Here is a 14939-nt window from a genome sequence, read left to right on the forward strand (position 1 = left end):
AAGGGGTCAAACTTGAAAAATATGTTAAAGATGGGTAACCACTGGCATTAAGTGAAAACAATCTCTATTTACTTACTCACACTGAAATATTTTCTTATTATATCAAGTATTTTTGGCAAATACATATCTCCTTGACATTTTTTCCAGTTCCTTGAAGTCCACTACCAGGGACACCAACAGAAAGACATGGTAAAGCTGCATGCTGAGGTCCACTTTCCCAACCTGCTCTTTTCCTCCACCACCGTGGACTTTGGCTGTGTGCTCAACTACACAGACACTACTAGAAAATTCAGGATCACCAACTGCTCCCCACTGCCTGTGTCCTACCACTGGACTTTCCTTGATGACCAGAAACACAGGACCATAAGGTATATTAATACTGAAAAAAGTTTCCTCATTGTTGAATTAATTAACATTTATTCTTGTGTTTACAACACACTATAAATGATAGTAAGTGAGGTATAGGTGCGTACTGTAAAATTACATGCAGTATTAGTCTAGCAGAGATACAATGCAAAACCCCTGTGGGTGTACAGTGTATACTGGAGCCTGGGTAGCACCCCGCACTGCATTTTCACATGAAAAGATATTATAAGATCAGAATGTAGCAAGGGATGCTAAGGAATTGAAGGCTGGTACACAGTGTACTACTGTGCAGACTCTGGCTCCGTTGGTCACTTAGACAGATTTGAAAATATGTTCGTGTTAAAATGTGCAAGTAGCATTTTAATGTTGAAGCTGGTCAAGCTGAAGCTAAATTGAACTACTGTGGACTGTTGAGTAATTTAACTGACAACGCATTTTCATACATCATGGATAGTATGTAAAATCTTACTCTACAAAGTAACTAGTAACTACAGCTGTCAAATGAATGTCACTAAATAAGTACAATATTTCCCTCTGAAATACAGTTAAATAAAATTTTGAAATAGCACTAAATTGAAAAGTACAAGTCATGCAAAGAGTACCTAAATACAGTACTTGAATAAATGTGCATAGTTAGTTATACATGACTGGGAATGAAGATAGCCCCTCTTGTATGAGCAAAATGACAAACTCTTTGAAAAAGCTAATTTGCATGTGAGAGAAGTGAAACTGGTGGTCCTTGTTAGTGATTTCACTTGTTAAAAATATGACTTAATCTAACTGAAAGCGTCAGCTGCCATAATGCCAGTATAATCTTGTTCAGCATCAATCTCTCTAATGCTCGATCCTTATCACTCATTTTTCTCCAGCAGTCTGCAGGAGGTGGGATGTTTGTGGTTCAGTGGTCTTTGATGTGTGGGTTTTAGTAGGACTGAACGTAGGAAAACGGTCAAACACAGTCACAGCCACAGTGAGCATGAAGGAAAGAATAGGTGGACAAGAGAGAGAGAGAGAGACAGATGTGAGAATGTCGGGGAAGGCTATTTCTGTTTTGAGCCGAGCTCTTATAGAGTTGTCATCTGCTGTCTCACCATCTGTTCGTCCGTCTGCACCGGTAGGTTTTAAACACTTTCTTAGAGGACCCGCGTCCTAAAAAGCTTCTTTTTTCCCCACGGGGGGGAGGGATGGTTTTTATGACCTCTTACAACCTGGCATCCACCAAAAACGCACCCTACTCACCTCTAATGTTGAGGACACTGACCTACAGTATTTGCTCACACTTCCATCTTAAGTTGCTGGACATAGTAATTTGTGATGAATCTGTGTGAATTCTGCCATGTATGCGCACACTGAGAACACACAGGCATACACAAACACCATGGCAATAACATAGCCAGCGTTTGGTGATTTAATACAGAACTTGTCCAGCCCCTCTTTGAGATGGCTTCACTCACTAAATCTCTTTCATTATCTTCCATGTTTATTCAGCACTTCACTGCAATCTATCCTGACTTGTTTCCTGCTGCTTGCCTATTAAAATTCCTCTTAATTATAGAACACTCTGTTTAATTAACTTGATGGATGCACTGAGTCTGATCCCACAGGGAAGGAGAGAGTAGAACAGAGAGAGAAAATGAGTGTCAGAGTTCTTTGGGGTTTGGGTGTTAAAGATTCTCTTCTCCACTTGGGTATTATAATGTGTGTTTATGATACACTAGATGTACAATACATGTTTATATATTTGCATTTTCGGTGTTTATGTGTTCATGCTACGTCATGGACAGCTTGAGGCTTTCAATTATCTATTATCTTGAAGCTGGAACACAGATTTTTCTTTGCCTTTTCTTATTATGTTGCATTCTTCTATGTTTCATTATACAGCTTTACTTTTATTAAACAAGAAACATTTAACTTCAGGGATGTTTTTTGTGCTTTTGTCCTTATAGAGCAACCGAGGCAGAGGGAGAGGAGAGAAATCCCAAAAATGAGCCTGAAGAAGGGGGGAGTTCCTCTAGAGCAGCTTCTCCTGCCTGTTCAGTTCCTCCCAGCCGTGGGCCGGGTGCAGATGAACAGAGCAGCACACAGAGCACTGTGCATGTAGGCAAATGTTCACATGTAGACAAATCATGGTTTCCCTTAGATTTCCAGTCTATGCAGTCTTTCCAGCCCTTAAATAATTTAAAAAAACACAGCATGTCATTTTAACACTTGGATCTTTGTATGGACATGATAATTGTATCAATCTTCTCATCTAATAACTCATCATGAGAACAAAGAAAATGAGTGCATTTCCCAAAATGTTGAACTATTCCTTTAAGGGGAATAGTACAGCAGAACATTGGAAGAATCGGTAAAAAACATCTTGTAAGTTCTACTATGTTTGTTTGTTTTTTTTTGTCTCTGTAGGTGTTCGAAATCTTGCCTAACTGTGGTCATCTGCAACCTGGGGACAAGCAGGAGGTCACACTCTGTTTTTACAGCCACCAAAACGTCCGCAGAGAGGTGGTGGCACAGTGTCACGTAGAGGGAGGCCCTACGTACAAAATCAAACTTAGAGGAGAATCTTCTGTAATCAGCTACAGCCTCAACTCAACCCATGTTGACTTTGGCCTGCTGGTATGTACACAGGGCTCCTTTACCCAGAGTTCAGCTTCTCACTTCTTCATCCCAATAAGCTCTACCAATCAAATAACGATGTTTCAGCTTAGTATGTGCATATCGTTAAGGCCAGGGTAATGGACCTAACTGTAGTTACTGGTAGTGGAAGAGGAGGCAGTATTTACCACTGCTTGAGTTTCTCTCATTCGGCAAAATTCTCTTTTTGCTATGGTTTAAGCTACTCACCATTATTGCATATTAAAGGGACAGTTCGGATTTTTTGAATTGGAGCTGAGGTACTTATCCATAGTTAGTTTATTACCTACAGTAGGTGGTGGTTGACATGCTGCCAGTCGGGAGAAGCAGCAGAAAAGTCCCAGTGTAGGGGGCTAAGCAAAGAATTGTTATAGACAGCATCAGCAGCAAAACGTATTTTAGCCTCCTAAAAAATAAATTCAGTTTGTGTATGATATAATTAGAATATTTTCATCTCTTTACCTTGGTGTCAGACAGACTTTTCTGATAGGAAACGCCATTGTATAAATCAAATATCACCCTCTCCAAAGCAACCAGACTCCTTTGGCTAAAACATTATTTTATCTCTCAGGGACAGTTGGTAGACTACCACTGCCTCAATTTGTTCGCTTGGCAGTGTGACAGATTTGTTTGTAGTTGTGAATGAGGATATGTTTGCTGCATTTTGTTTTCAGTTTGTTTTATGATCAGTGTTTTGACTATCAATTGACACATACTCTTCCCCGTTTCACTTCTTTTCATTATCTTTGAGTCTAACACTGATGGACAGATAGTGGAATAAGTTCTTGTATGTCATTAGGATATGCATAATATAAAGACATAATCTACTGCTGAGAGTGGCATCAAAAAGTTTCCTCTCTTAAAGAAGCTGGTGAGAGGAATGACATTAACTTTGAATGTCACTGCATAGTTTTCATGCTTTGGTCTTTTGCACTTCCTCTCCCTCTTTAAGTATGCAAGCCATCCAGACCAGTTATCATTGATATTCAAAACAAGGATGTATTGATTTTTGATTTAGTTGAAATGAGCAATTCAGCAGAACATTTCTCTGACCTTCCTGTCTGTTCAGCACTATTCTTTCTCTTGCTCTCTCTCTCTTTTAACACCCTCTGTGTTGTTGTTGTTTATTACTAGTTTATAAGTTCTGAAACAATTTCCTTTAAGTCACTAACTGAACAGTTCCACATTTTTGTATCACTTTTCTTGTCTGTATTAATGCCATAAACCTGAAGGTGCAAATGGAGGCCAACATTGTGCATTCTTTTGTTAAAAAAAAAGAAAGAAAAAAAGTCATTTTTTTATTCTATCACCATTACAAGGCACCCACTTCACACAAAAGATACTAGATGGAGTAGTTTGATCAAAACCTTCTGTTTGCCATAGAGCTAATTCACGTCATCTTCAGTGAAAATAAACTCTCCTCTGAATTTCCCTCTTTTTCTCCCAGCTGTTTGATCATGAAGGGGAAGCTCACATGATCCTTAGGAATACTGGCAAGATGGGCTTTGAATTTAGCATCATAGACCCTCAAAGAAGGGAAGGGGCAGATGAGCAGGCAGAGGGAGAGAAGAAAGCCCTGGAAGAAGCCGAGCAGCAGCCAGATGCACAGCAGCAAAATGGCCATGACCAAAATAAGAATATCCAGGAGGTCAGACCTGGCCGGCCTGTGGTCATCCCCCCCATGGTGAGTTCAACCTGGAATTATGTCAGATGTGGGGTGGTCATTTAATGGGTAAAGTGTTTTTTAACCAGTTTTTGTGTGTGTGTCAGGGTTACATTGAAGCTGGTGCAGAGCAGAGTGTTTGTGTGCTCTACCTCCCGGGAGTCCCTGAGGTGTTTCATAAACAGCTCCAGCTTCAGGTGGCTCACCTGCCACCACAGGACATCACTCTGACTGGAGAGGCAGTGTTCCCAAGAATCAGCCTGAACTTGCCACGAAACCTGTGTATGTATAGACATTCACTCATACACACAGACAAGATCGTATCCTTACTCAACAAAGTTACAGACACACAAGTTTGTAATATATTATCTTATCTCTGCCTGTCCTTTCAAGCAAAACCACAGTATCAGAAACAGACTGACAGCTTTATTGTATATTGATTCAAAATGTAATTATGGTGTCACTTAAAAGAACTGTTCTTTGTGCATTACAATGAATTATTTGAAAGTTAGCAAGTCAGTAAACAGCAGTAAACAAAGTGTTTAAAGTCTAATGTAATAGTTGATTGATCTCCATTAGGAATTTGTCAGAGAACAGAGTCAGCTACAGAACAGAGCAGTTCCCTAGAACCTAATTCATGTTTTGCTGATTTGCTTTCTGTTCTCTTTTGTATAAGAAAGCATTGAACCTATATCTTACGGTTGATGGACATGTCCCCCCAGTGATCACTTCTCCTTGCTAACAAATACTGAGACACAAGTACAAGTCTGTATTTCTGCGCTGGTGTGAGGCTGCTGTGATTCTCTTGCAGCAGAGGAGTGCTACAGTGATGTGGTGCAGAGGGCCAGAGCAGCTGTGGAGGCAAATAGAGACAGACAGCTTAGGGATGGAATTACCACTGAAGGAGGAGCAACAACAGAGGCCGCCTGCACACCCACAGTCAGTAACTAAATAAACAACATTAATGTTATGCATGCTCTTTTTAAAGATTAGGACAAAGCAAATCTGATTAGTAAGCATGTTCTCGTATAGTATGTTTTTGTCCTGAAATTGTGGTCTTGTAGGTTTCTAATAAACAAACTGTAGCGTAGTGAAAACAATGTTTTCTTCTAGTGTAGGAAGAATAAGTGACTATAGAAGAAAAAAAAATAATTTAACATTAAATAGCTTACATGTCAGTTGTAATTGTGTGTGTGTATTTATGTTGTATCAACATATATAATGTACAAACTGCGCAAGTATTTTCTTTCCATATTTCTCTAGTGTTAGTAACCAGCCTTTTTGTGGGGCATTCCCTACTTCTTATCTGTGTATTGATTTTACAGGGAATAGAAAAGAACCATTGACCTACAACAGAATGAGCTATTTTCTGCTCATCCCTTCATTGTTTACTCATGGTTTTGTGTGTGGCCTCATCAACATTTTCTTTGCAGATAAGGATAATGACCATGTTCCCTTGGAATATTACACCTTAACTACAAAAAACAAAACCTTGACCTCAATGACTTTCTGTCTGATGTTGTTATGGTGTAAAAAGGAAAAAGGCAAAAAGTCTGATTATCCATTGATATACTGAGACATCTGTAAAGTCAGTGTATTTTTCAAGAAATCTGCACTTATGATATGTTGAGTAAGACACCAGTTAAAAATATCTGCAGTTGAAGTTTTATGAGAGAAAATATTTCAGGTCTTTAATGATGTCACATATATCATGAGGCCATTTTATCATACAGCAGCTGCCCTGTTATATAATACAGATATCTGCAATTCATTTTTGATTTGCCAGAACAGCAACAGTCACATAGCAACATATCTGTAATTACATTTTGTAGTCAGTCAGATACATTTTATTTATATAGGTGACAAACACAAATTTGCCTCATAGGCTTTTACAAACTGTATATGACAGCAAATGAAATGACACCCCCTATCCTTAGACCCTCTGACCGGTTAAGGAGGGAGTTTTGACAGACAGATTTTGTATATATTCAACTATGTTCAGGGATCATTCTAATTACTTTATTTTCCATCATCATTTGTGACAGAGCTGTTTCTTACTTATGTAACTCTTCAATTCTTTTTTTATTAACTTTATGTGCCCCTCTTTCTGTCCCTGTCTCCCTCTTTCTTTTCTCTTTTGGCTGCTGTGTCTAGTATGAGGAGCAGCTTCACATGGAGCTGGAGAGAACGTTGGTCAAAGAGAACGCTCTCGCTGTGACCAGCAGCCTGCTGGAGCACAGAGACTCGCAAGGTTCCTCCAGAAAGTGGCACAAACTTAGCAAGTATGTTCAAACGCACACACAGACACAATTTAGCTGAACAGATGGCCCACTCACTGGACAGAAGTGAAATCTGTGTGGTGGAATTGAGAGAGTTTGGGTTTCTAAATAATAACTGGCTGAGTATGTTTTTGTTCTGCAGTATTTCAGCAAATGTATGGATGTCATGGTGTGCATTGGCTGTTTTCACTTGTATCATATTGTGATCCGTTTAACTTACACAAATCTATACTGCAGACTATTAGTTATAAAATAATTAAATTGATTTTCAAGGAATGGAACTGTCTTCCATTGAAATAAAGGCAAGGCAAGGCAAGACAATTTTATTTATATAGCAACATTCATACACAAGGCAATTCAAGGTGCTTTACAGAACTTGAAAATGCATTAAAATAGAAACATTAAAAGAACATTAAAATTGTGTTTGAGATACTTAAAAACAAAAGCTAAAAGCAGGAAAATAAATAGTTTAAAACATTACAGAAAATGCATTTAAAGAAAGAAGCAAACGTAAAAAACAAAAGCAACAGCAGACAGATATAAAAACAATAGCTACAGATTATCCTAAAAATATGTAACATATACACTTCACTGGTAAGCTGCAGTAAACAGTAATGTTTTAAGCCCTGATTTAAATGAGCCGACAGTTTCAGCTGACCTCAGGTGTTCTGGAAGTTTGTTCCACAAGTGAAAAAAAAAAGAACACTTCACACATGTAAAGCCAATACTTATCATTTCAGTGACATAGTTTTGTAGCATGATCACAAAATGCAATCATAACAACTCAAAACAATTCTATTGAATCTCATTAGGTTATAAAACTGAAGTTTGGGATGCACCATAATATTGGTACGTCATCAGTATCTGCATGAAATTAACATGTCTGCTGCTATAACAAGCTGATAAAATGACAATTTAATTTCCTGAGTATGTCTGTGGTGTGGAGGTTTTTTGAAGTGTCCGAAACCGACAGCCAATTTGATATCTGCAATGATTACTCGGCATCTGTCGTAGGAGGAGGAGCCAAATCATATTCCTTCAACAACACAAATTTACTTGCCCATTTTGAAAGCCATCATCCTTATCATTACGACAAATTTGTGAAGAACAAAGAGAAACAGACACCACTGGGGAAAAAAAAGTTTGCCCAGTGAATGTGTGCATTTGGAAAATTATTGTAGTTTATATCTGCATGTATAAGTGAGCCTTCATGATAAGAATAAGCATAATAATGTGTTAATTCCACTGCAGAAGAGACTCCATCCTCCTCTGTAATGAGGTGGAAAACAATGTGGCCATATATCAGTATCAGCCATCGCAATCGCAAAATGAATATATCAGTATATCAGATATCAGCAAAAATCCAATATTGCGCAAGTGTTGTTGAACCCGGCTTCAGTAAACAAACTTGATGTGTGACGTGGATGTTTCTTTTTATTGTCTAACACGTCTCCACCCCTGCCTCTTTCCATCCCTCAGGGTCCTGCTCCCAGAGTACGTTCTGGATTTTGGTTATGTCATTCCAGACACAGTCCTCAGTCACACTGTAAATGTCACCAATACTGGGTCACTGGATGTGTCCTTTCATGCCGATCACAGACTTTTAACTGGCACAGGTAATGCATTACATTACTTTACTTAAGGTCTGGTGGCATGGTCAGTACTTCATCCATGTTTCTTATTTTCACGTGATATACATAAGAAATACAAACACAAACAGAAATATTTTCAGCTTCTTTTGAGTTACATTCACAAACATTTGTACAATTATGCACATAATTAATCTGGAAAATAGAAAAATAAAAAATTGTGAAAATCTCTTAATAATTTATTTCGTTAATAGTAAAGTCATAGTTTGAGATATTTGGAAACGCTCTCATTTGATTTTTTTGTCAAGAGTCAAATGAGAAGATTGATACCACTTTCATATTTGTCCATAAAATTTTGAAGCAGGTGTACACTGTCAAAACAGCTATTTAGAAAGGTGAACTTTCAGTTTTAGTACTAGGCATAAGGAAATAAAGTGGAATAAAGTTGTGATGGTATTTCAACTTTATTCTTGACATTCTGACTTTATACTTAACATTTAAACTTAATTCTCAACACTGTAACTTTATTCTCTGAATGCAAAAAAACAATCTTGCCCTCCTTATTTATTTTCCCTTCATGCCAGACCCTAATACTCTTCCATATTCTGTGCTTGAAAGTGATATAAGTGAGTAACTTTCTATCCTAAAGAATAGACGAGTAGAGGAACAGAATATGTATTATGTATCATGTCTCATGTATCTTGTCTCATGGGAGGGGCGCCACATGGTGTAATGTAATGTGTAATGTTATAATATTCTACTCATCTTGTGATATTAATCTTTGTGTTTTCACTGGGCTTTTATGTCTTCTCAATGTTCTACACTTTCTTGGTGAAATAAAATGAATTTGAATGAGTTTTTTTATTTCTTCAAAGGTTTCTATGGAGAATTTAAAAGAGTGAAAAACCTGCCCTGTGGTGAGACACAGACTTTCATAGTTACATTCGATCCTAAAGGAGCCAACCTGAAGATGGGAGACACAAGTGTTGTCATGCCAATACAGGTACACACACACAAACATGTACATGTGCACAAGCATTGTTGTTTGTTTTGATTCAGCATGAAATTTCTACATTACTGTGTTTTTGTCTACTTTGATGGTCAGTATCAATATGACCTCGTTCCTAAGAGGATGTGTTTGGTTTTACAGGTTACAGGTGGTGCAGTGGTTCAGGTGCGGCTTTGTGCAGTGGTGTCTGAGCCAGCCGTGACTGTTTCCACGGATACGCTGCACTTTGACACTGTGCAGTGTGGCATGTGTCAGGTAACACAGCATGATTATGTGGAATTACCAGATACTGTTTTATAGCCCTTAAAGGGTCACTTGTTGTTTTCTATGATTGAATGAATAAAAAAGTTACAGAAGACCCAGAGAGATATAGCTTTTATACATATATATAAAAGAGATATAGCTGGGGTGCTCCCATAGCTCAGTTGGTAGAGTGTTTGCTCCATGTACTGAGGCTGTTGGTCCTCTGCAGCAGTTGCTGGTTCGATTACCACCTGTGGCCCATTTGCTGCATGTCATTCCCCCTCTCTCTACCCCCTTTCCTGTCATATCTTCAGCTGTCCCTATCCAAGTAAAGGCAAAAAGCCCAAAAAAAAAGAGGTATAGCTTGTGTGTGTGTGTGTGTGTGTGTGTGTGTGTGTGTGTGTGTGTGTGTGTGTGTGTATAAACATATATATATATGTATGTATGTATATATATATATGTATATTCCTGTACATAATAGGGTAAGAATGAGCTTTCAGATTGAAAACAATATCTGTATCCAAATAAATTGAATGGGTGGATGAGACTGTCTCACTGCAAGAACATACTGTGAGTGACACAGAGCAGCTGACCAGTGCTGAACGTGTCATACTGCACAGTGAATCAGAGCTCTTTCCCATCCCTTTTACAGTGTTTGTAGGGACCTTAATAGGATAGAATAAAAAGAAGAATGTAATTTTACTCATTTTATTTTAGTGTGTGTTATCAACATGCAAAAGTAGGAGCCTATCAAAGTAGGTGAAAACACAAATGCTGTATGCAGTTTATCACTGCTGAGTGTATGGTGCCCTCTTGTTGTCAGATCGAGATAAGTATCATTTCTTTGGACCTCTCTTACTAAGTTGATACATTTGAAGTGCTTAATCTTTTTTTTAAAACTATACTTAGTGATTTATGCTGAAGCAACATGAAGTCCGTGAAAATCTATCCATTCTTTTCATTTCAAACAGACCTGAGACTGCACTCAGGTTGTTGTTGAAAAGCTTCTAAATCTTACCCTTCTGTACCAGATGAAGACAATACAGCTGTTCAATTGCCAGCCTGTGCCCTGCTGCTGGGTGATTGCTGAGGAGGTGAAGCCCTTCAAAAAGGTACAACAGTTGTCATTTCATGTGGTATTTTTAATTTAATGTTTTTTAATAATTTGATATCCACTTAACAAAAACATGTATCATATTTAATTTTAAGAAAACAAAGTGTGCTTTGTAAAAGAGAAAAATCCAGACATAACTGCATTAGAGTGACACCTGCCTCTGGTCTTGCTTTCACTCAGATCGATAAGTTCCTGCCTCTCCACCACCGTAAAAAGATCTTACAGCAGCAGCGACCACCTCCAGTGGTATTTACGATGATTCCCAGCTTTGGCATGCTGTACCCTGGTGAACGAGTTAATGTGCAGATAAAGTTCAGCCCTGCAGAGGGGGTAAAGAGCTACATTGATTGTAGAGTTTGGTACAATGCATAGCAGAGCAGCATGGCATTACCTGTTTTTTTCTTGTGTGAAATGTTGTGTAAAACAAGTTACAAAACAAGTAGAAGAACAGCAACCTACTGTGTATGTCTGTGCAGCATCCTTACAGCAGGCGGCTTGTGGTCTGTGTGGCTGAGAGCACCCAGAAGGTGTTCATTGCAGCCAAGGGCCAGGGTGAGGAGCCACAGCTTGAGTTCTGTCCGTCTGTGCTGGAGCTGGGGCCTTGCCTGCCTTACAGCACTGAGGTTGAAGCTGAGGTCACCGTCAAAAACCCCTGTCCTTTTCCCATCGAGTTTTACTCCTTGGAGCTGGACACACAGTATCTCGGGGAGGAGAAGGTAGCTCCCTTATTCTAAAGTTATAGAAATAATGTCACCAATTTATTTTGGTCATATACATTCCTGAAAAGGCAGACACTAGACCATATATAAGATCTTATATGTGTTACTTGGCTGCTCATATTTTTTATTTTTTCTGTACAGCACTTTGTAACCTTGTTAAGAAAAGTGCTATATAAATAAAGTTTATCATTATTATTATTATTATTATTATTATTATTATTATTATTATTATTATCATTATCATTATTATTATTATCACATTAGTTTTGTTTTAGCTTACACATTTAACCTAGCATTTCCTTCCACTCTTTCCTTTCCCAGCACCATTTCCTGACAGTCTCCTGTCTTTTCATAGCTCCTCATCTGGCCCCTCACCTAATTGTCAACATTCAGTTTTCTTCTGTGTGTTCCATTTTGTGTCTTTTTATGGTCCTGTGTCCTTTTCCCATTACTTCATCCAATGTAGATCCTGTGTCTGATGCAAGGTTATGATGAGAACAACAAATTACTGCTGCCTCCCAGGGTGCCTGGAGAAAGTCTTCCTAAAGAACTGCTTGACCACTATGAGGAGTACTGCTCCCAGCAGAAAGATGATGGTAGAGTCAAGTATACCCATGTTCATCTGCAAGCACTGACACCCTATACCTGAAAGTGTCTGCATACCATATCAGTGCATACCTGTTTTAATCTAATCTACCTGTGTGCAGCAGAGCAGAATACAGGCTTGAACGAAAAAGACGTTGGGACGGGTGACACACATGAGAGAGAAAAAAGCAAAGAAGAAGAAGTACGCAAAAGTGTAACACCAGCTGACTTATGTGAGTACAACTATTTCAGAAGCTGAACTTGAAGTAACATGCAAGTATTTCACTGTGTCTACTGGCACTGTGTGTTTTAAACTTAACTTCAGCTTCAGTTTAACTTTGTCATCCTAGAAGAGAACTTTGAGCTTATGACTTTCTCTTTAATGTTCATCCTTTGAACATTTAGTTGTTTCAGAGATGACCAAAGAGGGAAGCAGTGCGAGACTGGGACAGCTAGAGATGAATCCTGTCTACAGAGCAATCGCTCGCCATTTGTGTGTTGACCTTTCACCTGAGGGTCTGGCTGCACGCAACCGCAGAGGAATTGCTATTATTGTATGTGGAGCCCCACTGACAGGTGAAGTTATTTAAAACAGTCCATTCTTTATTATAGATCAAGTTAAATGATATCACCTAATTTGCAGAATTATTTGAAGACTAACTGCTTGATTCCACTGGGCATGACTACGCCACATTCTGGTTGCGCTGCAGCTGCCTGAGCAGATAGTGGCCATTCTAGATCATGTTTGTGATGCCACCAGAAGCACCACAGCACATCCCAGAAGTCACTATCTGCTCTGTTTTGCAAAGAATACACACTGTATCTATTTTTGATGGCTGCCATGTCAAGTTGTACTGTTTGAGCCAGGGAGGAAGTTAGACACCTGCACAGCATAGAGAATCCCATTGGTTTCCAAAACAAAAGACCCCATGCAGTCTCACCATCATAACAAAACAGACAAAAAAGAAACTGTTTAAGTCTGTCGCTTACTTACCCATGGTTACAACAAAAAAATTCAAGAAAAAATACAACAAACAACGAAACTACATTGCTCGTAAAATTCTTCACCTCTGAAAAGCTCCTGGTGGGCCATGAAACTGCGTGGAGGTGTTATGTCCCAGTCTAGGGTAACCCTTGACACATCATGTTCTCCATTCTTCCCACTCCTTAGGAAGGTCAGCAGTACAAGTAAGCAAAGTCCAGTGTAGCAGTTTATTTGACTTTAGAGATGAGCATAGCCAACACAACAAACAAAACTTTATAAATTATAAATTCTTGGAAGAAGGCGCCTGAAAGAGACAGAGTGCTGTCAGCTGCAGGTTCAAAAAGACTACTGTCCTCCCCTTGACCAGTCCCGTGCAGCAACCAAGCCGAGTGGGCCAATCTCTAGGTCCTACCTGTTCACCATTATATAGATAGTCTTGAGAGGAGAGAGAGATCATTCACACACACACACTCAGGGGAAGAGAGATGAAACTGCAGCAAATAACAACATCCACAACAAATGATCCACGGTCATAACAGGAGGATGGATCAAAACTGTGTTGAAGACTTGACATGCCCAGTGGAATCAAGGCATAAAGTATAGAATGTTAAAAACATAAACCACCATACTGAGTTAGCTGGAATGGTTAAGTATGTATATGTAAAATTGTGTGTCCTGTTCCTCCACTTTTTCCAGGTAAGAGCAGCACAGCAGCTGCTCTGGCATGTCACTACAGAGGGGCGTGTCTGAGTGTTGATGCTGTGGTTACAGATGTGCTGATAAATGGCACTTCACCTGTTAGCCAGACGTCAAGACAACTCTATGACTGTGCTGCTGCACAGTATGCCGAGAGGAAGGCTGGAGAGGCTGGTAAGCTCAAAACACTGTGCATACTCTACAATTCTGTCTAAATACTTGGATGGATTTTTTGCATTACGACACCACTGCAGAAGAACATAATGTTTAGTTTAAATTGATAAATGAAAGTAAATTGCTTCCAGCTCAGTCTGTTGAAGAAACCACAAACCCAGGACCTGCAGCAGATCTTGAGGCCTCAGCTCCAGCTTTGCATGATGTTGTGGAGGTTCTTGCAAAACCCAGCAAGGACAGCAGCAGTAGAAATGACTCCAGGGATCCTCAGGACACTGAAAACACACACTTTGCTCTTTGCCTGGTAATTTTTTTCAAGTCTTCAGGTCCTCTAGTGTGTTTTAGTGTCACAATGGGTTGTTTAACTTGTGTAATCCAGGTTTTGGAAATGGAAATATTATTTGTATATGTTGTTTTTCTCTATAAATTGAACCTATTGGATACATCTTTATCTCTGCAAGCAAAATCTGAAAATTGCATATAAGGGAAATAATTAAATTTGATAAACCAAATCCTTTGGTTTGATTTGCTTCAGGGAGGAGATGTGACCACACTCAGCAATCTCTTGCCTGAACAGCTACTGGTTGATATCCTGGTGGAAAGGTTTCAGGTTAGTTAACACAGTTTTTCTGTTCAGAAAGATGGTGCCAGTAAATGGTGTGCAGTAAATATGCAGTATTTTGTAGTAGTGTTGGGAGACATTACAACATGGTATCAAAATAACTGCTAGAGCACAATGTTTCAGGACCTTAACATATAGTGCAGACAAGACATACTGTAAGACAGTTAGATTAAAATACTTCATGCTTACAGCAGTAAGACTTACAGCTTTTTGTCAGATATCACGTGTATGGTGTTACGTTTCACTGAAATGTCTCTTGCC

The 14939-nt window shown here is 39.0% G+C and overlaps 1 protein-coding gene across 1 annotated transcript in view; it reads left to right on the forward strand.

Moving 5' to 3' along the window:
* The window catches only part of LOC146316048 (hydrocephalus-inducing protein homolog), an 83588-nt gene that overhangs the window by 27358 nt on the left and 41291 nt on the right, over positions 1–14939 (forward strand). The window contains exons 24-42 of the mRNA XM_084734021.1: positions 148–368; positions 2313–2463; positions 2773–2982; positions 4448–4539; positions 4621–4684; positions 4771–4945; positions 5475–5602; positions 6818–6945; positions 8422–8558; positions 9407–9534; positions 9682–9795; positions 10815–10895; positions 11114–11227; positions 11374–11613; positions 12083–12212; positions 12607–12777; positions 13883–14056; positions 14188–14360; positions 14592–14666. Coding sequence (XP_084590147.1) covers positions 148–368; positions 2313–2463; positions 2773–2982; positions 4448–4539; positions 4621–4684; positions 4771–4945; positions 5475–5602; positions 6818–6945; positions 8422–8558; positions 9407–9534; positions 9682–9795; positions 10815–10895; positions 11114–11227; positions 11374–11613; positions 12083–12212; positions 12607–12777; positions 13883–14056; positions 14188–14360; positions 14592–14666 — 2706 coding nt within the window. The remainder of the gene's footprint in view (positions 1–147; positions 369–2312; positions 2464–2772; positions 2983–4447; positions 4540–4620; positions 4685–4770; positions 4946–5474; positions 5603–6817; positions 6946–8421; positions 8559–9406; positions 9535–9681; positions 9796–10814; positions 10896–11113; positions 11228–11373; positions 11614–12082; positions 12213–12606; positions 12778–13882; positions 14057–14187; positions 14361–14591; positions 14667–14939) is intronic.

This window comes from Lutjanus erythropterus, chromosome 13 (assembly GCF_056507025.1).
Source record: "Lutjanus erythropterus isolate fLutEry1 chromosome 13, fLutEry1.hap2, whole genome shotgun sequence".
NCBI classification, from domain to species: domain Eukaryota; kingdom Metazoa; phylum Chordata; class Actinopteri; order Lutjaniformes; family Lutjanidae; genus Lutjanus; species Lutjanus erythropterus.